The 26,191-nt window shown below is 34.8% G+C and overlaps 2 protein-coding genes across 2 annotated transcripts in view; both read left to right on the forward strand.

Moving 5' to 3' along the window:
• LOC132562237 (uncharacterized) overlaps nucleotides 1–4,793 on the forward strand; it is a 101,390-nt gene extending 96,597 nt beyond the window's left edge. Inside the window, exon 13 of the mRNA XM_060226972.1 lies at nucleotides 499–4,793. Within this exon, the coding sequence (XP_060082955.1) occupies nucleotides 499–621 (123 nt within the window). The 3' untranslated portion in view covers nucleotides 622–4,793. The remainder of the gene's footprint in view (nucleotides 1–498) is intronic.
• A 7,605-nt stretch (nucleotides 4,794–12,398) lies between these two features.
• On the forward strand, nucleotides 12,399–25,309 carry LOC132562254 (endoplasmic reticulum membrane-associated RNA degradation protein-like). Its single transcript, XM_060226994.1, has 18 exons — nucleotides 12,399–12,471; nucleotides 13,594–13,782; nucleotides 14,129–14,286; nucleotides 14,727–14,837; nucleotides 15,241–15,330; nucleotides 16,342–16,439; nucleotides 16,726–16,850; nucleotides 16,993–17,107; nucleotides 17,341–17,443; nucleotides 17,935–17,964; nucleotides 20,161–20,229; nucleotides 20,923–21,078; nucleotides 21,463–21,540; nucleotides 21,791–21,861; nucleotides 22,247–22,387; nucleotides 23,106–23,546; nucleotides 23,898–24,002; nucleotides 24,225–25,309. The coding sequence occupies exons 2-18, from the start codon at nucleotides 13,653–13,655 to the stop codon at nucleotides 24,358–24,360; spliced, it is 2,157 nt and encodes a 718-aa protein (XP_060082977.1). The 5' UTR covers nucleotides 12,399–12,471; nucleotides 13,594–13,652; the 3' UTR covers nucleotides 24,361–25,309.
• Nucleotides 25,310–26,191: the final 882 nt, after the last annotated feature.

The following is a 26,191-nucleotide window of genomic DNA, read 5'->3' on the forward strand; positions in this document are numbered from 1 at the left end:
TTGTCTCTATATATTATGGTCAACATAGTGATGATGTCTTGTCTCTGTATGTTATAGGCAACACAGTGAGGATGCCTTGTCCCTGTATGTTATATTACATTGTGGGTTATAGAGTTGATACCATAAATAGTAAGAAACACTTGATAAGAAACAGTCTGTTGCCTGCAGACTGTCTAAAGAATGTTTGATTTCCATTCTGTTGACATGCAATGTGACTGTATAAAAGTTTTACTTGTATCTTTGATGAGAATTAAAGGATGGTTTTGAAATTCATTATTGATTAATATGGCACATTTATATGGAAATCTAAGAGGGAAGTCAAATCAGATGAGGTTTTGTACATTACTTGAAATGTACATGTCAAGAATTTGAAATATGCCATTTATTAGAATCCTGAAAATGTGTCTTTGACATTTAAATGTTGATTCATATATTACTTCTTGAAAATATGGTGAGAAAAATGAGGGACTTATTATGATGTTGTTGTTGTCTTTGTAGGAGAACGCAGAGCAGCGTAAAAAGGATTTGGAGAAGATGCTTGATGAACACGCTGAGTTGGTACAGGAGATAAGCCGTGTGGCCAGCTCAGATAACATAAGTGCAGAAGACCGAGACCAGTGACCATTATGACCAGTGTCCACAATATAGTGGACTCTTGCCTGGCTGCAACCCCTCATTGATTGATCTTCACAGCTGTAGACAGTAGTCAGTGTAGGAACTCTTCCTGTTCCTAGCTGTAACAGTGGCTGACCACAACTGGTCCTCATTAGGGCTGGTAATAGATAGCCAGTGGTCACTTCCTTCGGCCTGTGACCACCTTCTGGTGAGCTAATGACATGCTAGATGGTGCTACCAGTCTGGATTCCTGGCACTTAGCACCGCCAACAATTTAATCACTCATTTACAACTGACAGATCTGTCCTTGTGGGAGGGCTCTCATTCTTACTGTGTGGGCAGATCTGTAATACAGCAAATTATCACCATGTCATACTTAATTTCATCGTAATATGCTTTTATGTTTCACAACAAGTATATTTTGCTCTTTTTATTTCCATGACGACATGTTACAATTGTGAGTGTAAGGCGTGGTGTTAGTTGTTACCACCATAGTTAACCATACATTAGAGGGTGTGATCATCTCCTCATCAGCTACAGTGATCAAACTGGATGTGGCAGTAGCTCTAGTATTGATCTGTGATTTATGATGTACATTTTGGAAGACAGAGTTATCCACCCTTGTAACATTTTTGTTTTACACAATGCTACAAACTTTTTATTACAATATGTGTATACAGTTTGTCTGTTTATAGCTTAGATTTAAACTATGCTAAAGAATGGTTGCATACCTTGAAATTGAAATCATTCTGTAAATAAAATATGTGTAATGTTTCAGCCATCATGTGACTGCATGTGGACGGCATGCAGTTCCTATTTCCTGTACTAATAAGTGTTTGATGCACAAAAAGATTGAAGCTAACTTTACATCTATAAGACTCTGAAGTAGACTTAGTGTTAGGTGAAGTTACAAGTAGTCAATCAGTTCAATATTGTTTTACTTGTAAACATTTCCATGTACCAAGCTAATGTTTCTGATCACACCTGGACATCAGTGTAGTACCATTGTACAATCAAATGTTTCTAGTGGACGTCAAGGTTCACTGGTTATGTCTATAGAATGCTGGTCTGTATTTATTTTATGGCCTGTTTATAACATTCTATGTACAAGTACTGAAACATATTAAAACAACGTATTATATAACCTATATCAGTTTGTGATACCAGTGATCAATTGATATTATAGTTATATGGTTAATACATCAGAACTAGGAAAGTTTAGGTCCATATACTACACACAGTAGTACAGAATGAGGTAGGGGATGAGTATAACAGGAATTTTATAACCAGTGTTTGGGTTTTGTTAGTCCATTACAATTGTTTTATGTACACCAGGATGGTGGGTATGTCAGTTATGTAATACTAAGGACATTCCCATGCACAACTTTATTCAACTGTTCAGTTTTCATCATTTTTGTATCACCAGAGTTTGTTTTAGCTTTATTACAATTTGAAAAACATGTCCTGATTTGTATGATCTGTGTTTAAAAACGTTTCATATTCATCCAATATATAAGTCATGCTAATATAATTCCTGTATGTATACAGCCCTATAGGATCCAGACCTAACATACCCCTTTAACCTAATATTTCAATAAGAAACTACAAACACTTACACATACAACTTGTGTTGTAATTTGCCTCATACAGACCTCTACATCTAGGTCCAGATCTAAGTTACACTGTCCTATTATCTTTTTATGTGTAATTTTTTTTTTCATTGAAAATCTATTCTGTTGAGTCAGCATAGTGTAATCACATTTTAAAACTAGATTTGAAGACATTTCATACATACTTCTTGTTATATTGAACCTCAAACTTATGACACTTGCTATGTACTGTTTATTAAGCAGGTCTAGATTCCTTGTGTGAGATGTCATCATGTTTCCCTGTATGTAGGTCAAGGACATATCTCTCTGGAATTGGTAATATTCTTCTTTATGTATAACAAGGAGACCTTTTGTCATATTTCTCCATATGTAGGTCAGGGAGGCATTTTGTCATGTTTCTCTGTATGTAGGTAAGGGATTTGGGTGTCTGATGTAAGACAGAAAGACTGTGATAATTTTTTTCTGTTTGTAGGTCAGGAAGGCATTTTGTCACATTTCACTGTATGAAGATTAGGGTGACCTTTAAGGTTGAGTTTGGTATGTAAAACAAAAGACTGTGCAACCTGGGTCAGGCTTCCTTGTAGGTTTAATGCAAAGGTAGCAAATCATTAAATATATCTAGGATAGAGATAGAGTCAGTATCCCCTATGTCTACTGAAAAGTGTTGGGACACTCAAGATTGCAAGGCAAAATAAAAGGCTGAGATTCCATTTAATTTTTAAAATTCTCTCTTTCTAATACATTTCAATATTTCAATTCAATTTCTTTGTAATTATTAGGTTGAAAACTCTTCAGTTTGAATATGCTGGTATATGTTCAAAGGTAAGGAGACAATTTAGATGGATGTTCTGTCTTATAGAAGCAGGATAGATTAAATGACTGGTATTATCAAGAGAAATGAGACAGGTTTTTCTCTGTGGAGGACAAAAAGTCACATGGCATAGATTACCTACATATAGGAGAGGATTTGAGTTATAGTTGTTGTAACAAAAGGATTGTTGGTCTCCAGGACCACAAAGGATGATGTAGCATGAAATACCCTTGTAGCATTAATCTGGAGCATTAGTCATTACTTCATTGTACAAATCAACATATCCATTACAATATTGGATAGACTGTTGGTGCTTTACTGCATTCAGCATCATTACTACTGATAGAAGATTTCTAGGTATGTATTCATCTCATTACATCAAATTGGGCGTTGGGCGACAGCTTCCAAATCATGCAGTACACCTTATAATGATTTCCTACAGATTTGCCGTTGATTCTTCAAAATGTTTTAACTGTCAATTGATACTGATTTATCACAGGACTACTCCTTTTCTAAAATAAAATAAAATTGTTAAACTATGCGTGTATCTATTAAAACAAGATATGGTTATCTCTTTCGAGAGAGTGATACTTATGAAACCTAGACATTGTGTACCTAAAACTTATGTGTGCTTAATGTCAGGTCATTAACGTGGTAATTTTGGCGTGACCTTGACCTCTGACCCCACTTTCAGTTTCTCATCCATGACCAAGACCACATCCCAGGTCTAGCATTGCATGTTAACCTTTAACTTGTCATACTCATCAGCAGATCTGAACTGACAGCAAATTGAATACTTTTTCAGTCAGTCAGTGTGTATAGTGGTTCATTTCTAGTTCATCATTCTATTCTGTCAGTATTTCTGATGTGAAAGCTACAAGTATACCCATAGTGCTAGTTGTGACATCCTAGAGGACAGGTCATTTCACTGTTAATGTACATTCTGCAAACATTTTAAAAGAAAACAGATATTTGTGCCATGCAGAATTTGTTTGAATTTCATTTTTGTACATCATTAATATTATCAGACCTGTTGCATATATAGGTTTATATATATCAACGTTCTGTTCTTTTGTAAACAACTAAAATTCATAGTGTATTCTCCTACATATCTAAGTTGCAAATCAACTGTGAAATGGTGCTGCTTTTAAAGAAGGCTTACATTTTTGCATTTATATTTCCAACCAAATATCACTTTTTAGATGTGAACTTGAAAATTAAAGCAATATCAATACCATTTGTAATCTACAGAGTCCAAAGGTTCAAACTAAGTCAGCTTTACAGTACACACTTATTTCATGAAGGACGTTTAAAACAAACTCTCAAAAAATATAATAATTTGCTACATCAGATTATTGTTCAGAAATTAAATATACATGTTGTATATTCATTTTGGTAAGAAATTTTATAAACTGCATTTTGTGAAAAAAATTCTATACTTGAAATATTAGTGTATCTTGAAAAGCTTACAATGTATTGAACAATTTGGCCCAATTGTCCAGATTTTCTATTTTTGATTCATCAGATTGATATTATGGCAAAGGGTATTTCCAATCCAGATTTTGATTTTTAATTTTATAATTAAGAGAATTAGAATATTTATTGATAAAACAATTGCAGGTAAGTAAGTGTACCATGTTTTGTATATGAGGTATATGTTATGCTGTTTGAAACAGTTTGGAGGCATTTTTCATGTTTCATTGTTGTATATAATATTTATGAATAGTCTGCATATAAAAAAGTATCATTTAAAATAACATGTTGCTTGACTTTGTCTTTGGTGTATGTACCTGTAGAGGGGTCTGTGCTGGTGTTTGTAACACAACAGACTCGTTAATGTTTGGTGAAAATTTCTGATAAAATGGTAGGTAGCCATAGTCAACCACTGATTTAAATCAACCCAGTCACAGTTCTGCTGTTGGAAAGAATTAAACAATGAAAAATTCAACAGAAACAACAGTCATACACAATATCTCATTAACAATAGGATTGGTAAACTCTTACATATTACAATAGTGTACAATGCAATCAGAATAATGCTGGAAACAAAACCTTTGGCCAACAGATGAAAATATTTCTTCATAAAAGTTTATAGCGACATAGATTAGAAGTGGCATACACTAAACTTAGAAGTGACAATGAAAAAGTTATAAGTGAAATATGGTACTATAATAAAATTTTAACACATTATTACATTTCAGTAAATTAACCAATGATGATTTATTACATCAGTAATAAATGCTCTATAACATCCTATACAGAAGTGTATATAACACAACTATATTTCTAATCATTACTTTCAGAGAGAATATGTACATTTGCAGCATATGTAAGAAGTTAAAATTATCATAAATTATCATAAAAACTGTTAGAACAAGACATACGAAAAAGTTAGGTGACATACGGAAAAGTAGTGACATATGAAAGTGTATAAGTGACATTAACAAAATTTTGAAAGTGATATTTGAAAAAGTTAGAAGTGACATCCAAAAGTTAAAAGTAACAAACAAACAAGTAATAAAAAAATGAAAAAACAAAAACAAAAAAGAATGATACACAATAAAGTTAAAAAAGATGCACACCAGAAAGTAACACCCTAAAATACACTCAGACTGAGTTGAAAATATATATGTAAATTTAAAAGACAAAAAGACAAGCCTTCAAAAATACATACAAATAAGAAAGAGGTGTTACAGAGAAGAAGCTTATGAGAGATATCCAACTCTGTTTCTTAGAAACAATTGTCACTGAATGTTCAGACAGTGAGAACTATGACGAAAGAGATTAGAACAACAAGGTACAAGTAAACAGTATAATGTGTTTATTTATATATATCCAATAAAGTTTATACATGGCAACAAGAGATTCACTCCAAGAAGTTCCTAATGTCAACCAGTAATCAACATTTCCTCCATCAAACTTACTTTTTGAAATCTTGGACTTTTCCAGTCAGCATCAATATAGGAATCATAAACATCAGTGTAGCCAGCATAGCATGTGACATGGAAATAAGTAGGAATGTTGCTATCTGGAAAGGGGAACAGTTTAGTGGTAAAAGATTAATAATAGGTGTATTCTCATACTATGCAATATTCTTTCAAACAGAGTGAGAAACTCCGAAAAAAAAACGATTTCTATAGATAATATGACATGACACAGTGTCAAATTATTGAAGTATTTTATAGTTAAGTTCTGTGTTCGTTTAATGGTAAAAATTTGAACAAATAGAAAGATATGTAAACCTTTCCATATTTAACATATAAACATCAAACTTACGTATGAGTTTAACATGGACTCTCAGATATTCAAACTTAAAGTAATAGGACAAGGGTTGAGAAACACCTCCCAAAATAGGACAACTGAATACTGGCGAGGTATAGGCACAACGTCTGGTTGACGGTTAAAGCCTTGTTCAATTAGCACCACAAACAATTCATGTTTCTTTACATACAGTTTCGTTGTAAAGATCCTGGCTTACATAAAAAAAGAACAGTTCAACTAGTCTGTATGAGCCACGCCATTTTTGGGCGAACTAGTTCTCGAGCGCTCAACGAATAGGAGCTCGCACAAATCCATCTGGACTAAGAAAGCCAGTGTCGTCACCTATATTTTCCATTTGTTGTGTTCCGTATGCGAACCTTTCCACAGAAATTGGATACCGTTTTTTTTCAAAACAGAGCTTCGATTCTGGCAGCTCATACGAAAACAAAATTGCTGTTATTTCATAGGTGTTGCTCAACACTGCAATCGGCCCTATGACCAGAAACCTGAAGTGTTGTATTCGCCATGTAAGCAGTCCAACAGTGTGGTTTTGATAAGGACATTGTCCATCTGGGGTAAGTGTCACATGTCACATGATTCTACATTACCTGCATGTTGTATGTTTTTAGTTTTTTAACACTCCAGGATTGGTTGAAGGAAAATACTTTCCCGTACAATTCGTGTCATTGATGACACATTTATCCGACTTCGTGTAAGGAACGTCGAACAGTTCTCGATCGATGTCTATGTAAATGTCATTAAAAGACAAGAGACCACAAGCTTTTAAACTGTTAATTCCAATCATTTCTTCTAAAACAAATCCGATATTCGAATAAACGAGAAAGTTGTGAGTTCAATCCATATAATATTGGTACAAATGTACTTGAAGTCAGATACCTCTATGTTATTGAAGGATTGCTTGTCAAATTATATAGCGTATGGAAATGACTTTTCCTTAGTGTTAAATGTCAGAAAAATGGCTTCTCCAAGTTTAACTGGATAACCAACGATCAAATGAATGTTATCCTTTACAATGTCATTTGAAACGGTTTTACTAGTCACACGGAATGGAGAACCAGCGGTAAACTTTATAAATATGAAATTTTAGCTATCTTGGAATGGTCTTTAGCAAGAATATTTGTAATTGGGGAAGTGTGTTAGCAACACCCTCCCTAAAAGCAATGATGAAAAAACAAAAACATAGATACGTTCTAAACGACTTGCAATCCCAGCCGCTTTGAAAGTTAGTTGACCCAGTACTGGTCGGGGAAATATGGGATTGAAGCTGTATGTTTAGTATATAACTTGCCATAGTCTGGTTAAACGCAGCTTTTATGGTACAATTTAAATCGTTGCTCGGCTTCCACCGTTTCTGAAACTCAATTCGTATTCAACAATGATATTCATTTCTATCTTTAGGATAGTAAGTTCTGTTAAGAGCTTTCTGATATGTTACATCTAAATTCCTGTGATTTAATCCGTTTTGAAACTTACATTTTCATTCGCTTTTTTTCATCTCTAAAACAAGGAAATCAAGAGAATTGATGAAACTGATGAGCGCTCCACCAGAAATCTTGGACACAAGATTTTAACAAAGGGCAATAACTCTATGATTAATTGATTGCAAGCCCTGGCATAAGAAACGTTTACGTCCTCTTAGTATAACTAATTTATACACCAAGTTTCATTATCATAGTTTAAATGAAAGTCGAGTTATGCTCCGGACAAAAAAGGGCAATAACTCTGCAATCCACACTGACAACAGGCGTGATAGCTGTCACCGTCTGACTTATTTCACCTACAGCTGTTATCTTGTCTTTTTCTTGGCATGACGAAATCCTACGTTCGCTTCCGTTATAAAGACATATCTCTCAAATGCAGATATTTCATTTCTCGCTTGTAATAAAAGATAAGAAATACATTCTTACTGATGCGATATTCGAAAATGGCATAATCTGAATTATTTTGCATTGATTTGGGAAGATCGCAAAGAGCCGTTTTAGATACGTGGTTATTCAATAACGCGTCGCACAATGCAACTATATAGTCAGTGAAGTGTGGTAAATCTAGAGGTTATAGTCAGTGATAGTCACACAACGTGACGATAAAGTCAGTAATAGTCACACAACGTGACGATTAAGTCAGGAAAATATCACACAACGTGACGATTAAGTCAGGAAAATATCACACAACGTGACGATTAAGTCGGTAATAGTCACACAACGTGACGATAAAGTCAGTAATAGTTACACAACGTGACGATTAAGTCAGTAATAGTCACACAACGTGACGATAAAGTCAGTAAAGTGTCGTGTAACGTGACGTTGAGTCAGTAAAATCTCACACAATGTGACGATATAGTCAGTAAAGTGTCGTGTAACGTGACGATACATAGAAATATACACAACGTTACGATAAAGTCAGTAAAGTGTCGTGTAAACGTAAAATGTCACACAACGTGACGATAAAGTCAGTAAAGTGTCGTGTAACGTGACGTTGAGTCAGTAAAATCTCACACAATGTGACGATATAGTCAGTAAAGTGTCGTGTAACGTGACGATACATTCAGAAATATATCACATGACGTTACGATAAAGTCAGTAAAGTGTCGTGTAAACTGAAGTTGAGTCGGTAAAATGTCACACAATGTGACGATAAAGTCAGTAAAGTATAAAACAATATGACCATGTAATTAAATGACGATATAGTCAGTAAAGCGTATTCCTAGTTCAGTATGTAAAGTGTCACAAAATGTGACTATTTAGGGTCGCTTAATAAATTCTGTCTTGTGTAGTATATGACAATATGTTTATGAAAGTGTCACAAAATATGACGGCTTCCAAAATCTATCTCTTACCATTTGATTAGTAATGATGACCCTACCGTGAAACACCACAGCGATCCTGTCCCCTAGTGACGGTTGTGTGAATGTTGTAAACAGGATATGGCAAAGATAACATAACCGTGATTTTTTTTATTTCAGCCTTCTCGTCTCACGAATAAGACAGACATTTGAGTTGGTATAACCATTATTGATTTGTAAGATACGTTTGGTCGTCTTGAGATATCAGTGATAATGAAAGGTTTCTTCTGATTTTTCAAGGTTTGCTGCTATCTCGACTCCGGTAACTACAAATTGTTGAAGAAACGGAAGCCTTGGGTCAAGGATATGATTAAATAGATACAGAGGAGGTTGACATGCAGACTGCTGTTTCCTGCCGCTGGTAGTTCCTGTTTTCTGACCCCCACATCTTCTATAAATACTTTATACGTAGATAAGTACCCACGTCAGTGTATTATGTAAGGCCTCTTCGCTCGTTTGCTTTACTTTACATGAAATTTACATTAAGTTGTCCTCCATTAAAAATGTACCCTTTGCATTCGTACATCTGAAGAGAATGTAGCTGGTTGGGAATCAGCTCAAGGGCCATTTACAGTAACCGACGGTGAATGCACACAAGACCCGCTACAGCTAGGCTTAATTAAAATTTATTAAAAACTGTGCGGAAGAACATGAAATGTCGATAATACTGTAACCATGACTACTCTTTCTTGGACAATCTGCCTGCGGGCTTGTTTTCTCAGAACATTCAATAGCGTGACCATCAGTTTAAAGACGCTGTAAAATTGTATATGTCATGGACATATGATCAATAACAGAATCCTTGCTGAACCATGCTTGTTCCATGTACGTACGTGTATGATATACTGATATACACGTATGAGAACGAAGTTTTACTCCAAATTACATAGAAGATATACACAGAATATGAATTGGTGAGAAAAAAATATAATCAAAATAATAAATGAAAGTGATTGTATCTGTATCATTCCAACGCCATTGTCCATTGACAACTTGACAAGCTGAATCACAACACTTTGTACCAGACTTCAGTATTATCATCAGAGTGCCCTGGTCTGCCATTTGATATCTTGTCCCGATACATATCATACTAATTGAAATACGTTCATAGGAGTTTCACTCTAGAGCAGAAAGTTCCGGGTTCGAAACATACTCACGACATTTAAAATTAAACTACCGTCTTGGAAGATGACAAAGAACCTTGTATGGTTTCTATGCTTGTGACCTGGTACTAGGACAAAGGTCATTGGTTCGAATCCCGATATACCATTTAAACTGAATCAAATCATCATTGAATAATATGAAAGATAATTATGATAATCTGACGGTTATATCAAGCTACTGTATGAACCAATAGTAAGTACCAACAGAAATTTAAGAAACGTTACTATCCTTCAGAGTAACTTTGCTCTCAAATTTACCTAATAACTGCTTACAACTAACTCAAACTAAAACGAAAACGCGCTCAGTTAAAATTAGGGATAGTTTTGTTCCTAAGAGCTATTAAGCTTGGACAACTTTGCTCTTAACCTTAATATTTGGAAACAATCTTGATCAAAATAATAAAACCTCGCGTATAAGTTAAACAGTTGGCATTCTCGAGTCCAGATCATGCTGAATTTGGACAACGCTATAGCAGAATGGCTCTGTGAATCCCTATAATCAAGTAAAACAAGAGACACACACTGAAGAGTTGGACAATCTTGAAGCAAAGAAGAGACAACACCGCACTCAACTTTAAATAAGGTACTCAAAGTAAATTGAATTAGGACAGCGTTATGGTCAAATCACGAAAAAAACAGCACAACGTTGCCAAATGTGATAATGTTGTATACAAATAAGGAAACAGGAACAGCTTGCTAACACGCTAATGTAAGAAAAACCTCGCGCATATGCTCAACTTTTTCTAACAGTGAATTTCACATTCAGACGTAAGCCCAGTGGTGGCGAGGGGTCCGTAACAATCGAGAAATGATTTTCTTATCTCTAATTGGTGATTCTGTCTTGGTATATGTCGCTATACGTTGCAATGTGATAGCATTGGTTACCTCATTAACAAACCTGACGACACAATGTGTACGCTCCAGATCCGGCAGTCTTTACCAGATCAAAACTTTGGACACTCCTACAGACTTCATTTCTGGACAAACAGGTGTCTTACTACCTGTTTACATTTATAATTGTTAATCGCTTCCTGATGGACAAGGTATTCCATGACCTGGATGTGGGTTAATACGACACCGTGATGACTCCGCAATATCCTCCCCTCTTCTGATCGGCATGCATTGCTGCACCCAGAAATGTAACGATATCGCTAATGTACTGTTGTTAAAGATCAATGAATTTGTTTGTCTTTCGGAAAGTTACTGACTGAAATGTGGTAAATTATATCCATGTAGTTTCTTCAAACGACATGTCTAGAGGGATGTGAGGTCGAGTAACAATTTCCCAGAATTAAACCACTGATACCAATCTTGTATCTCGTAAAATCCAAAATGGCCACCTGTCGGCCATTATTTTTTCCTCACTAGTTAATGAAATAAGTACAAATACTACCAATTTCAACAGTAAACCACAGAAGACATTTCCGGAATTTCTCAACCAATAGTGATATTTTGTCAAAGTGGCTGTCTTTCCTATCATTCCTAAAAACCACAATGGTATACACATCTAGGAACGTACATATGAGGCTTGAATATGATCCATCCAGACCTAGAAATTCTCAAGAAACATTGATTATAAGAATTGGTAGGGACGGCATATTACTTAAACTTTGTGTTTAAACATAAAAAGTAACAAAGTTAAACGCAAAACTAAGTCCAGTTTCTCAGTATCCCTAATTTACAGGTATACCAGCTGTTCCGTATTTAGCAAATGACTGGTCTGTATATATGCTGATGTGTCCACTCATTGATATAGCTAAGTTTTAAACAACATATCTAAACGAATATTTGTAAAGTGAAAGTTCCGCATTTCGTCGCAACAGATATAAAACGTGTAAATATGACCTGCATATTAAAATGGATTGGATTGAATGTAAATACATTTTCCCGTGAGGACTGTCCTGTTTTTGTGACGTTTAGCATGTTAAGTTACTGAAATAAAAAAAAAACCTTCCTTACTTTTGCCGCGGCCTTATTCCGGAAATTCCCTATTCGGTAATTACATGCATCGGTTGACTTCCGTAAACAAGTTATGGTCTGATGTTTTAGCTCTCCAATCGAGATGTGTTTGTAAGAATGTATAATGGTTACCGTTACGACGTACTGACATACCACCAACACAGTTCACATGGAAGCTGATCGTCTAATGTAAGACTATCGACCTCTTTACAAAATGTATAGTTTGTACATGTAAATGTAGTACATAGTAATTGTATTCGCCCAATTAAAATTTTTGACTCGACTGTATAATCATATGACGGTGTTGAAGTTAACCAATTGATAAGTAGATGGCGATGTTTTCCGTGGTTTCAAAATTACCCCCATTGGAAATGAAGTAATTTACTGTACATGTAAGCCGAATGAGCTATCCTGCTAGGTATGAAATGACCGTAGTTCCCTTTTTAGTTTAAATCTATTGAACAAATAATGTGCCGGTCAAATTTATGATGTAATAGACCCACAAATTTTGTTTTGAATATAGATACTGTGATAATGTTATGGGAAGTGTGAAAAACACCTTGCCAACACTGGGGTTCGAACTAGCGACCCTTCAGTCTGCAAAATTAAAATGAAGACAATTCATCTGAATGAAGTTAAACCAATACCAGAGGAATGTGTGTTTGGTAGTATATATATCAATGATACCGTGTCTGTATCCAGTTCAATTTAAAACTCATATTTTGTGCATTATACATTAAATGTATTGGAATAGAGATACTTCCTACAGATTAGCTTGTCATAACAATAATCATTAATATCTGGTATTGTTTTATTCTGTTAAATGGGTGACTGATTTGCTTGTTTTCATGATACTTAGCTTCTACGTTTTGATAAGTTACATAATTAGATAGGATGAGTTGGACTTGTGCACCTCAATAATGATTAATCCACAAAATAAACTCCAAATCTTCATGCCCTGTTTTTCAAAAGATCTTCAACTCATAAATACATGTATGTTAATATCTCCTGCTCTCTACAGTCATATATGCCTACATCTATATACGTTTGTAGTTTAATTTCATATTTTCTTTTATTGTCAAGGTCGCTAACTGTTATAAAAAAAAATTAATAAATTTGCAGTTAAAGTTTAAAAACAATTTATTGATACATAAAAATGGTTTTAAAATCAAAGTTAGCCTTTGTCATTGTACATACTCAGCAATTGTCTGTATTAAAATCAGTAAATGATATTGGAAATATATTTATGATCATAAACATGTTGTTGGTCATTGAAATAAACATTAAAGACAGATAATCATTTGATTTCAGGAAAACCACTTTGAAAAGTGATCAGAGAAGTTAAAGGGAAGTAATTCTAACAGCTAGACATGTCTGCCTTGTCTCCAAGAGTGTTCCATCTCATTAACAACATAGGTATCTGTCGCCAAACAGATGCACTAAGTTTTCTCACAGGTGATGGTCTGGTAGACTGGAATGTTGTAAGGGTCACACTTCCAGGTCAGTCAGTGATTATTGGTCATTATTAATGTGATTCTTTTCCAGTCCATACTGTATGTCATTTTAACAAAAGCATTATTTTAACATCTTGATGAGCCTAGTTAAGTGACAAAATGTGGCGTCTATAAAGCCAAGTTAGAGAAATGTCAAGCACACTTTAGCAATGAGAAATACTAAAGTTTATCATGAAAGAATAATTAAATAGAAAAAGAAGTTTTAAATAGAAACTTCTCATACAGATATTTTCATGAAGAAATATGATATATATGTAAGTACAGATCAATTAGTTTTCTAGCTTCCTTTATACGTAATATTGGTTTCAATTTCTTTTTTGCCTGATTTTCAGATCCATCAGATTTCTCTGATGACAAACTGTACTTTGAGAGATGTATTGGATGTCTTGCTCCATTGTTTCTCCAATCTGAGGACTACATTTCCAAACTGACTGTTGCAGACTATGATCGCCAGTTATCTCCCTTTACATCATGGACAGGCATGCCAGAGGTTAAATTAAGGCGTACAATTCTTGATCGCATAAAATTATATTATTTCTCTGTCAGAATTGAAATATCTTAATTTTCAGGAACTTATGTTAATCTGTGGTTTCCAATACATGTCCCGAATGTTTCAACAGAATATATTAAAAGTATATTCAGTTAGGAATTCATGATCATGTGTAAATTATGTTATGTGAGTCCTACTTCTGCACTGTAAAAATGTAGAACATCCATAATTTGAAAATGATAAGGAAATTATGATAAAAAGGTGTTTAGATAACAATTGTGTGCATTTGTTTCTTAGTACTGATTTCATAGCTTAAATTTAACCTATTGTATTGTAATGTTTTTGAATCATTCTTGTTATTTGCATATTGACTTTCATATGTTTAGAACTATGGTTATATTTCCAGTACCAATATACATGTCACTAAATTGTATTTCTAGTTGCTGGCAGAGTGTTTTGATTTGCTTCATTCCCCCAAGGACAGGTTAGATGTGGACCATATGTTGGTGATGCTGATTGTGACTTCTGTGTTAGAACGATCTCTTGGAGATGTAAGGTCCATTCACTGAAAAAAATACATTGAGTTTGATACTTAACCAACACTTTATTGTCAAAAACTTATGTGTAGTCAGTATAATTGAAATCTTGCTGAGATATGTTATTGGCAATTCACCAAACTGAAATATTGATAGTTATCTGGTATCAAGTGTTAACATTGACTGCTAAAGGATAGTTATAATGCTCCCCTCATGTGTATTATTGACAGTATGGTTACAAATCATTCTAATGTCAGTTTTTCTTCATCATTTGTTCACATAGGTGAATTGTCTATACAATCTACTTCTATGATGTGGTAATTATGTTTTTCTATGACATGTATATGTATCAATGTATCTGTGTGTGCCGGGCATGTCTCTTTATTCTAGCAATATTAATGGTTGGTCTATGTCCTAGGTGTACCTAACAAAAGGATCTCAGTGTCCATCAATGCTGAAGGATCTACTACTAACTTCACAACTCACACAAATATTTGGATCAGCTGTAGTAAGTTGTCCTTCAATTTCTACACATACATTTTGTACATTGTAGATGACATGTGCTGAAATTAAGTTCCTTACCTCAATACTTGTATGTACTTTGTGATGGCCATTTTTTCACTGTGCTCTGTTTTGTCCAGGGTATATAACTTTTAGACATGGTCACCAAAAATATCCAATTTGTGTGAGTGAGTTTCAAATTGTTTCAGATTGAGGCACCTGCCTCTTTAAAGTTGACTTCTAAAGTTTGTCAGCCTTTAAGGAAATGTAGAGTTGGCCACCAAAGTTTGTCAGCCTTTAAGTAAATGTAGAGTTGGCCACAAAAGTGTGTCAGCCTTTAAGTAAATGTAGAGTTGGCCACCAAAGTTTGTCAGCCTTTAAGTAAATGTAGAGTTGGCCACAAAAGTGTGTCAGCCTTTAAGGAAATGTAGAGTTGGCCACCAAAGTTTGTCAGCCTTTAAGCAAATGTAGAGTAGGCCACCAAAGTTTGTCAGCCTTTAAGGAAATGTAGAGTTGGCCACCAAAGTTTGTCAGCTTTTAAGTAAATGTAGAGTTGGCCACAAAAGTGTGTCAGCCTTTAAGTAAATGTAGAGTTGGCCACCAAAGTTTGTCAGCCTTTGGCCACAAAAGTGTGTAAATGTAGAGTTGGCCACCAAAGTTTGTCAGCCTTTAAGTAAAAAGTGTGTGTCAGCCTTTAAGTAAATGTAGAGTTGGCCACCAAAGTTTGTCAGCCTTTAAGTAAATGTAGAGTTGGTCACCAAAGTTTGCTAGTCTATAGGGGACTGTAGATTGTCCTTATTCTCAAAACATTACATATGTGTATTACAAAGTTATGTAACTATAGGAAACCTTATTTAAGTCTTAGTTTTATTTGAATCTTTGAAATCCTCTCAGAATGATCTTTATGATAATTTCCCACTACCTTAAAGGGTACGTACAGATATATATTAGCTCACCACCTTATATGGTACTTACACATATATAATATCTCATTGCCTTACATGGTACTATGTTGTAGGTGGAAACATTACGTGTAATATTGGGGCCTCCAACATCTCTGAACCTACGAAATGTGGCATGGCATGGCTTTCCCACCCCTGGAGAAATACCCCAAAGGTAATGCAATCAGTAACACTTCCAGTTTACTCAACCTGTAAATATATTTTAAAATCAAATATTGGTTACATTTGTTGTGTTGTATGTCTTGAATCAGTAAAATCACCCAAACTGATCCAGTGGATTTTGATAAATGTGCCCACCTACTTCCCCGTTCCCTTAACTGAATTTAACATATAAGGAAACCAGTGATTTGTGATACTCTCCTCTCCTTAGTACTTGTTAGGCCAAATTGTTTTCAATATATAGGGTGAGATACCTGTACTTAATCATCAATCACTTTCAGGTACACTTGGTTTCTACTATTGCTGGTGCCAAGTTTAGGATATCTTCTGAGGGAAAACAATGACATTAAACACAGACCATACACAGACTTTTCTCAGTCAGCCATGTATCATCCACAGTTCACAGGTAAAGTCATTCATACACATATGTTTAAATCAACATAAATATATTAAATGTTTGTATCCTTTTGGGATCTGTACTGAACTTAGTGGTTAAAATCTTAAAAAGACATTAATTTGAATTAAATAACACCTTCTGTATTTTACAGAATTCAAAACACCAGCATTATCAGAGCTATTACAGTTATTTGAAACTTCGCCAATCATCGCCAGACCTTCGCTGCCTGTGTGGGTTGCTGCTCTTAACTGGTTCTACAAAGGAAAGTATGTATGATAGAAAAGTAGAAACAATTTTTTTCCTCTCTTAACAGACTATAGAAAGTCTACACTCCCTGAGGGGAAGTAGAATATTTCTGATGAATCTACTGTAATATTTTGGAAAAGGTGTGCATTAAGTTATTCTCCTAGCTCTTGTCAGTTTTGAAATGTGTTCCCACAATATAAGGATACAAAGTTCCAACAGGTGATAAATATTAAAACATCTGATTTACTTTAAGGTATGGTTACTTTGCTGTGTTAATACTTCCACAACTGGAGCATGCCATGAGGGTTCTGTTTTCTGAGATCAACAATTGTCCGGAGCGGGTACTTACGGCTGAGGTATGTTACTATCAATTTGTTTTAAGTATCAAAGTGTGAACTACATTCACAGAAGATATACATTATATTTTGTTTAAAATATTGAAATATCAGCTAAACAATAGTTTGTGTCAGGAAACTATTAGATCCTACAAGTGTACAGTTATCTGATACTAGATACAATTGGAGGAAACCATGCATATTGACAGGTCTAGATATAGTATCTCCACTCTTCACCGGAACAAAACATGGACCGTAACAACTAGAGCGCCACCTAGTATATCATTCAGGGGGCATAACCGACAAATTATTCTAATTGATTGAAGGATGATAATGAAAGGTGCAGTAAAATTAAAGAAGTTAATGATATTACGTAAGGCATTGCCTTTGTTCAGGAAATAATAATGGTAAGGTTTTTAATAGGAAGTATGAAGGATATCACTACAATGTATGGAATTGTCATGTAAGTGGTATATATATAATGATTGTGACTATTTCTACCCTTGTTGTAGGCCTCAACACTGTACACAACATTTGATGAGGTGAGTAATACTTTGTTGTGTAACAGTTTAATTGCTGTGGTTTAAATAGGTAACAGTTTATTCTCTGTGTTTTAGGTAGGTAACAGTTTATTCTCTGTGTTTTAGGTAGGTAACAGTTTGATCTCTGTGTTTTAGGTAGGTAACAGTTTGATCTCCGTGTTTTAGGTAGGTAACAGTTTGATCTCCGTGTTTTAGGTAGGTAACAGTTTGATCTCCGTGTTTTAGGTAGGTAACAGTTTGATCTCCGTGTTTTAGGTAGGTAACAGTTTGATCTCCGTGTTTTAGGTAGGTAACAGTTTGATCTCCGTGTTTTAGGTAGGTAACAGTTTGATCTCTGTGTTTTAGGTAGGTAACAGTTTGATCTCCGTGTTTTAGGTAGGTAACAGTTTGATCTCCGTGTTTTAGGTAGGTAACAGTTTGATCTCCGTGTTTTAGGTAGGTAACAGTTTAATCTCTGTGTTTTAGGTAGGTAACAGTTTGATCTCTGTGTTTTAGGTAGGTAACAGTTTAATCTCTGTGTTTTAGGTAGGTAACAGTTTGATCTCCGTGTTTTAGGTAGGTAACAGTTTGATCTCCGTGTTTTAGGTAGGTAACAGTTTGATCTCCGTGTTTTAGGTAGGTAACAGTTTATTCTCTGTGTTTTAGGTAGGTAACAGTTTGATCTCCGTGTTTTAGGTAGGTAACAGTTTGATCTCCGTGTTTTAGGTAGGTAACAGTTTGATCTCCGTGTTTTAGGTAGGTAACAGTTTGATCTCCGTGTTTTAGGTAGGTAACAGTTTGATCTCCGTGTTTTAGGTAGGTAACAGTTTGATCTCCGTGTTTTAGGTAGGTAACAGTTTGATCTCCGTGTTTTAGGTAGGTAACAGTTTGATCTCTGTGTTTTAGGTAGGTAACAGTTTGATCTCCGTGTTTTAGGTAGGTAACAGTTTGATCTCCGTGTTTTAGGTAGGTAACAGTTTGATCTCCGTGTTTTAGGTAGGTAACAGTTTGATCTCCGTGTTTTAGGTAGGTAACAGTTTGATCTCCGTGTTTTAGGTAGGTAACAGTTTGATCTCCGTGTTTTAGGTAGGTAACAGTTTGATCTCCGTGTTTTAGGTAGGTAACAGTTTGATCTCCGTGTTTTAGGTAGCGAAAAGTTTGATCTCCGTGTTTTAGGTAGGTAACAGTTTGATCTCCGTGTTTTAGGTAGGTGACAGTTTGATCTCCGTGTTTTAGGTAGGTAACAGTTTGATCTCTGTGTTTTAGGTAGGTGACAGTTTGATCTCCGTGTTTTAGGTAGGTAATAGTTTGATCTCCGTGTTTTAGGTAGGTAACAGTTTGATCTCTGTGTTTTAGGTAGGTTAAATCACTTTTCTTTCTGTATTGATACATTTCAGTAGGCTCTCATGATGAGAGTTCTTGAAATGATAATTTCCTGTGCTGTAGGATTGTTGTGGTGCTGAAGTTAGAAATACAGACCTATCAAGCAGAAAACATTTCTATTCATTAACTATTTTATGACAAAGCAGCAGTGAAACCTTACCAAAGTCAGTTGTGTGTTACCAACCCATGAACTGCTAATGGCTCAGGAGTACTGTCAGTAATAAGTTAAATGCACTGATGTTACCTCCTTTTATAACCAGATGCAAATTTTGACCATTGAACTGCTTTAAGTAAGTATTCCTGAGCATTTTGAATGTCAATTGTGTAACGGCAAATTCAGGATGAACCCATTTGCCCTCACCTTGTTGGTATTCCTATTCATAGTCCTCGCTCTCCTGAAGATATCTGATAGAGCTGCAGGGTCTAGTTGATTATGTTGGAGGTTCACATACATTGCAGTAAGACCTTTGTCATTGGGCTATTAAGATATTCCAGTTCTGTCTGCAGATATGCATTTGAAATATGAAGTTGGACACCTTTTTGCAATATGACATTGAATGTTAATCACCAAAGAAGTATCTATTTGAAATTTGACTATTTAATCTGTATACAAATGTTGCATTAAAGAAAAGATTAGAGATCAGTGATTTTGAAGCGCATAGAGTTTTCTTATTTTTGATGCTAATGTATGTTTCAGATTGTATACCCTTGTCTACCAAAGGGTTTGAGGAATACTTTATAATGATGAGATGCTAATGTCCATTTTAGTTTTACACCCCTTTTATGCACTAATGTGAATATTCTGTGATGATGAGATGTTTATGTCCATTTTAGATTTTAGACCCATGTTTACCTACTGGCATTAAGAACAAGGTTGCAGCTCAGTTAGGAGAGAATTGTATGGTACGTAATGAAGAGGTCAGAGGTTAAGCCACCTATTGTAGACACAGCAGTTTATTTCCATTTGAATTATACAGAAAAAATAGTTCTGTATACAAGTAAGTATTAAGTGAATCTTTATATATCTTTATATACAGATAATAAGGGACGGTATTCTGTAAAATCACATATATTGGCTGGGCTCAATTTTTAGTGGTTTTTCAGAAATTATTTTATTTCTTTAACATTTGATTTCATGGATGAATATAACTCAATAAATCTGCTTACACTTATTTTAACAGTTTATGAACATATGAATTGGAGAATTGAGAGTTCCCACAAAATCAATGAAAATCAGAAAACCACAATATTAATAATTTCATTAAATATTGAATTAAATTGAATTATTTTTATTTGAACTCAAGTGAGTCACCAGGGTAGTTTACTCAAGAAACTTTAAATTAAAATTAAATTAGATTATTATTGCATACAATTTTTTTCTGTTTTAACACAAGTTAGTAGGGGTAAAATTGATGAGCCAGTATATTGTTTTAATTAGACTGTGCTTAACTTCTTTTTCATTGTTAAGACCATGTTTTAATGTCATTCTCAATTTCTATCAGAGTAGAGGTAGAGATTTATGATTTTGAAAACTTGCTCTTGGTTAAAGAGAACATTGCACTTGCAATCAGTGGTTCTATATTATGTGTATAACAGGACCTGTTACTGGATGCCCTAGAGTACCCAGCAGGCCCCAGAGTAAGAGACAAACTTGGTCATGGGGAGGTGAATCTAAGCTCCTTTCCTCAAACACTTGCTATAGTCATTCTGGGTACAGCATTGATGGTTACAGTAAGAAGGGAGGCTACTCTGGTAAGTATGTTATTGTTCGGCTCTGATTTTGTATTTACAGTTGCTTTGATGTCATGTAAGTGGTTATTGATATTCTAAAAATCAGATTCTGTAAGTAGGTGGGACAAAACAAAATTCAATGTAGTTTTTTCAATCCAGTAATGATTCCATCCCATGTAACTTCAAGTTATTGTAAAAAAGAATTTCAGTCAGTTAAGCAAGAAATTGTTGCTTGACATTGCTATAATAGTTGATTCTGATGTACTGGGTATGTATGTAGCCATTTACACAACAACATGTCACAGTTTTTGAAATAGTCACAAATTTTCAGTTTCTGTTTTTTATTTAATTGATTTAAATTCTTTCTTTTTTCGACATTCCTTGTACATGTATCTATTTGTTTAGATGTCACTGCCGAAGCCTTTTGTACCACTGCAGGATTATCAGTCTCTATTTCATCCTGTGACCTTAGTCAAACAAAAGGTAATCAAATATTATACTAAAGCCAAGTCAACAGTTAAAAGTTCTGCTCAAGTCACTTGTACATGACTATATATACGGAAAACTCTAATCAAAATTAAAATCATGTTAATGGAATTACATGCAAGATGATAAAATCTCTAAAGAACCAATAAGTCCGAAGTCATGATATGTGTGCATATAGATTTTTGCAGTGATGAAGGATTTAGAAGACAATAAAGAACTCCATTAGGTTTTCTTTTTGTTTTTTCAGATCATTCGTGTCACTGAACAGCTGGCCAAACTAAATGATCGCATCCACTATACATTCCATCTTCAGCCCAGGTACTCAGTTCTCTGTGGATATATTTCAGATCATTTGTGTCACTGAACAGCTGGTCACACTTAATGATCACATCCACTATACATCCAGCCCAGGTACTCAGTTCTCTGTGGATATATTTCAGTTGCCGTTTACCTTGTTCAACTTTGTAATAGGTAAACTAATGGCGTACCTGTGGTATTTTGGATGACAATTCACAATTGTTAGCCAAAAGGTCGACAGTAGTTATCAGAAATCTTTTTAATTGTTCACAATTATTATCAGAAACTCAGGACTGAATTAGTTTTGTGATTTCTCTTCAACCCCTTTTTATGCATTTTGCCAAATAAAGATACAGGATTTGAATGAGAAAAAATGTGACCTGAATAATACGGATCATATTTACAGATCAACATTCCATTACACAGAGTTGTGTAGAGAGGAACACCCACTCCTGGTAACCATGACATCAGGGATGGAAAGTCTAGTAGAGTCTGTGTGTCAGAGATGGTCAGACTGCAGTGTTACTAGAGAACAAGTCATCACAGGGTAGGTACATGTACGGTATATTCTTTATTCTGTGTGTCAGAGATTGTCAGACCGTAATGTTACTAGAGAACAAGTCATCACAGGGTAGGTACATGTATGGTTTATTCTTTATTCTGTGTGTCAGAGATTGTCAGACCGTAATGTTACTAGAGAACAAGTCATCACAGGGTAGGTACATGTACGGTTTATTCTTTATTCTGTGTGTCAGAGATTGTCAGACTGTAATGTTACTAGAGAACAAGTCATCACAGGGTAGGTACATGTACGGTATATTCTTTATTCTGTGTGTCAGAGATTGTCAGACCGTAATGTTACTAGAGAACAAGTCATCACAGGGTAGGTACATGTACGGTATATATTCTTTATTCTGTGTGTCAGAGATGGTCAGACTGTAGTGTTACTAGAGAAAAAGCCATCACAGGGTAGGTACATGTACGGTATATTCTTTATTCTGTGTGTCAGAGATTGTCAGACTGTAATGTTACTAGAGAACAAGTCATCACAGGGTAGGTACATGTACGTTTTATTCTTTATGCATAAATGAGATACTTTTGATGCTTGATGTATATTTCCCTGTATCCAGTATTGAATCTCTGGTATCACAATCCTTTCCCACTTAAAGATAAAATTTCTAATAGTTTCCTTGATTTGTCATGTTAATTATGTTATTTCTTTTCATGAATAAATGTGTTAATGATACTTTGTTTTGCTTTACCAGGATCTTACAGCCAATGGAGGATGGTCAAAGATTTGTGTCTAAAATGTTGACCAAGAAAATAAGCACCTTGTACAGGTTTTACAGAGCCACATCTATGCCCACCAAAACTGGAGCCACACCCATCACAGAAGGAACCACATCCACCACAGAAGGAGCCACACACAACAAAGACAGAGCCAGTACAGAATTAGATAGCTCCAAACTGAACTCTGTTGGAGTCAAATCCATTATTAACAGGAAAGCACAATCTATGAATGACACCAAGACCGCAGTGGAGGGTGGGAGACAGAGTGAACTTGTCGGTCTGTTACAGAGGATTCTGGAGGAGTGTACATCAGTGGTCACTCAAATGGAGCAGGTGCTAAGTGACCGACAGATACAGTGGAGGAAGGGCAAACTGCGGCCAAGACAGGAAGACAGTCTGCAAAAACTCATCAACAGGTATCAGTCTGAAATTATATGTCCTGTGATCCAACTATAAATAACATAATATTTATGCTAACACCCACCCCTGAAAATTGCATGGAACTACCAAAAATATGTTATGTCACTGAAATAGTTCTATGGTATTCTTATGTAAAATTTATGATGTTCTCACTTGTTTGATCTCTAATGGTAATACTTCATATAATCTTTTGTGGAATATCTTATATCTAGCCTAGATCACCTGAAGTGTTCGTGTTAATGTATTTATTTTTTGTGATATTCAAACTATTTTATGCATTGCTGAGATATGTGGAAAAAATGGCAATCCAATGGGAATATTAATTCAGATGTACATTTTTTTGTCAGCTGCCCCTGTCTCCATATGTGCCTACATTTTGTGGTGTTTGTGGCCCTGTGGCAACTATACACCCTGGACATGACAGCAGGCCAGGACAACAAGCTCAGAGTCAGGTAATAGGCCAGTTTGTTTTAATAAAAAATAAATCAAATTTAATGTCGCAGTAATTAACTCATAAAGTGACCCTGTTGTACATTTTAGGTAATTATAATTCAAACCTTTAGACATATAATTATAAGGATTTTATTAACACAAAATTAGTTAATTTCAGTTTTCAAACAATACTTTATTTTTATGAAATTATGAAAATATTCAATTTCTATTTTTTTGACCAGATTTTTGAAAGGAGTTCTACAAAACATGGAGAAGCTAAGAGTTTACACAAGTGTTGAGAAGAGTAAATGGGTAGAGAGTACAGAACTTGTTGCTGGCCTAATGGACAAAGTTAATCAATATCTAGAGAAGTCCTGATACAGGCAGTGATTGGCAGTGATGATGATGTCAAATGTCTAGTCCTGACTCACTAGTGCAATCAATCTGGTGAAAAGAGTTCAGAAGTAATCACAGAGGTCAGGACAGGGGCTTTTAACAAGTGATATATATGTGTACTTAATGTTTTACTCATTAAACTTTCAAAATATTTCGAAAATACCTAAAATAGAATATCAATGAAGATATTCAGAATGTTCCAAAATGTCCATAAATCATTCATAATACATTAAGTTTACACTAGTAAAATAAAATGTTAAGAATACCCTAACGATATGTTGTACATACCCATATCACTGTCAAAATACCCATAAAACAATGAACGTATTAAAAAATCACAATAACTGTAGAACATCGACAAAAACTTAGTTTTTGTCACTTTTATTAACTTAACAAAACAAAATAAGCAAGAAAAAAATATTTCACATTTAAAGATGTTTATTGGAATTCGATTTAAAAACCTCATATCCCTTATTCACTAAGTAGTGCCACATTTATAGAAACAAAGGATATGCTCTGGTTGACCCGAGAATCTCGAGGTAGACTCTCAACATGGTTTTATTCATCCAATTTTTCTAGGTGCATAAATATATACCACATCAGTTCTGATTTTAGAAACAAATTAAAGGGGTTGACTGTATGTGTTTTTATATTCTAGTATGAAGTAGGTTTAAATGTTGTTCTTGTAATTTCTTGTTTTACAGGAAACAGATATGATATTTGACACTAACTTTTTATTGGTATACACCCGTGAGCAATAATACGAGGATCATGTGCATTATCACTGATATTTCCCGTCCAATGTTTTTAATCATTTGTTATCCATATCTTGTTGTCTACAAGCTAAAGGAGTTTGATGGATCATTATATATTTTTTAATTCATTTACAATTTATGGAGGACAATCTTTTATATTTCTATATTTATGTTGTTCAAACGAAATAAAACCAATCCTTTGTTTTCTTGTTTTCATCTTCCTATTTTCCTACTTTCTGCTTTAAAATACTACTCCTCCTAAATGCCTAGATAGATTTTGACAAATTTGTGGTATCTAAGGTTGAGGTCCACAAGGAAAAAATGAAGGGTTTTGGTTTAAATTCTACTTTTAAATGTCGTGGCCGATACGATCAAACGTTTAGTTGAAACATCTTGCAGGAAGGATGATCCTTCTATTGTCAGCAACCAAAGAATGGGAAAGGTTGACGTCATAAGGAAATTCATCGGACACATGTTACCACTTAGGGGATGTTTTATAAGAAGTTAATTCTGCCATTTAATGACAATTTACTGATGTCGATTATCCAAAACCTACTGTCTAAAACATACCTTGTTGTGATCGAAGTTTTCTTCAAAATCACAGAGTTCAATTAACAATAATGACAGTCCAGGGTTAATTCAGTACTTCAAATGGTACTCCTGAATGCCTAATATGTTATACTCAATTATTGTTGATGATGTCCTGAATATTGTGCCACTGTTAAAGTAGTAATGTTTAAAATACACAGTCTATCGAGTTCATTGATCACGTACAGTGTATATTTCGTACACTTGAAGTAACACCAGTTGTCAGCGACACAGTTCTTTACTTTCCATTGTATGTACACTTATAGCGGACTCGAAGCAAAGCAAAGCATTTTGATCATGAGAGTTCGGCAGGCATACTGAAGAATACAGGCATTACGTGCTTTGGTGCTTTGATATACTAGTTATCTTTCAAGTCAACATCTAAATCTGAAAGGGGAAACAAATCCAATTTAATTGCGACATGAACTAGTACGTCACCTACAGGGTACTGATAAATTGACATAGTCACT

The sequence above is a fragment of the Ylistrum balloti genome, unplaced genomic scaffold (genome assembly GCF_031769215.1).
Source record: "Ylistrum balloti isolate Yb309-2 unplaced genomic scaffold, AGI_CSIRO_Ybal_v1 Utg371384, whole genome shotgun sequence".
Lineage (NCBI taxonomy): Eukaryota > Metazoa > Mollusca > Bivalvia > Pectinida > Pectinidae > Ylistrum > Ylistrum balloti.

Excerpts from the sequence above, each read along its gene's own strand:
- LOC132562254 (XM_060226994.1), top strand. The coding sequence starts at position 13,653 with ATGTCTGCCTTGTCTCCAAGAGTGTTCCATCTCATTAACAACATAGGT. Across the intron at positions 17,444-17,934 it reads AGCGGGTACTTACGGCTGAG|GCCTCAACACTGTACACAAC; the intron begins GTATGTTACTAT and ends CCCTTGTTGTAG. Across the intron at positions 22,388-23,105 it reads AGAGAACAAGTCATCACAGG|GATCTTACAGCCAATGGAGG; the intron begins GTAGGTACATGT and ends TTGCTTTACCAG.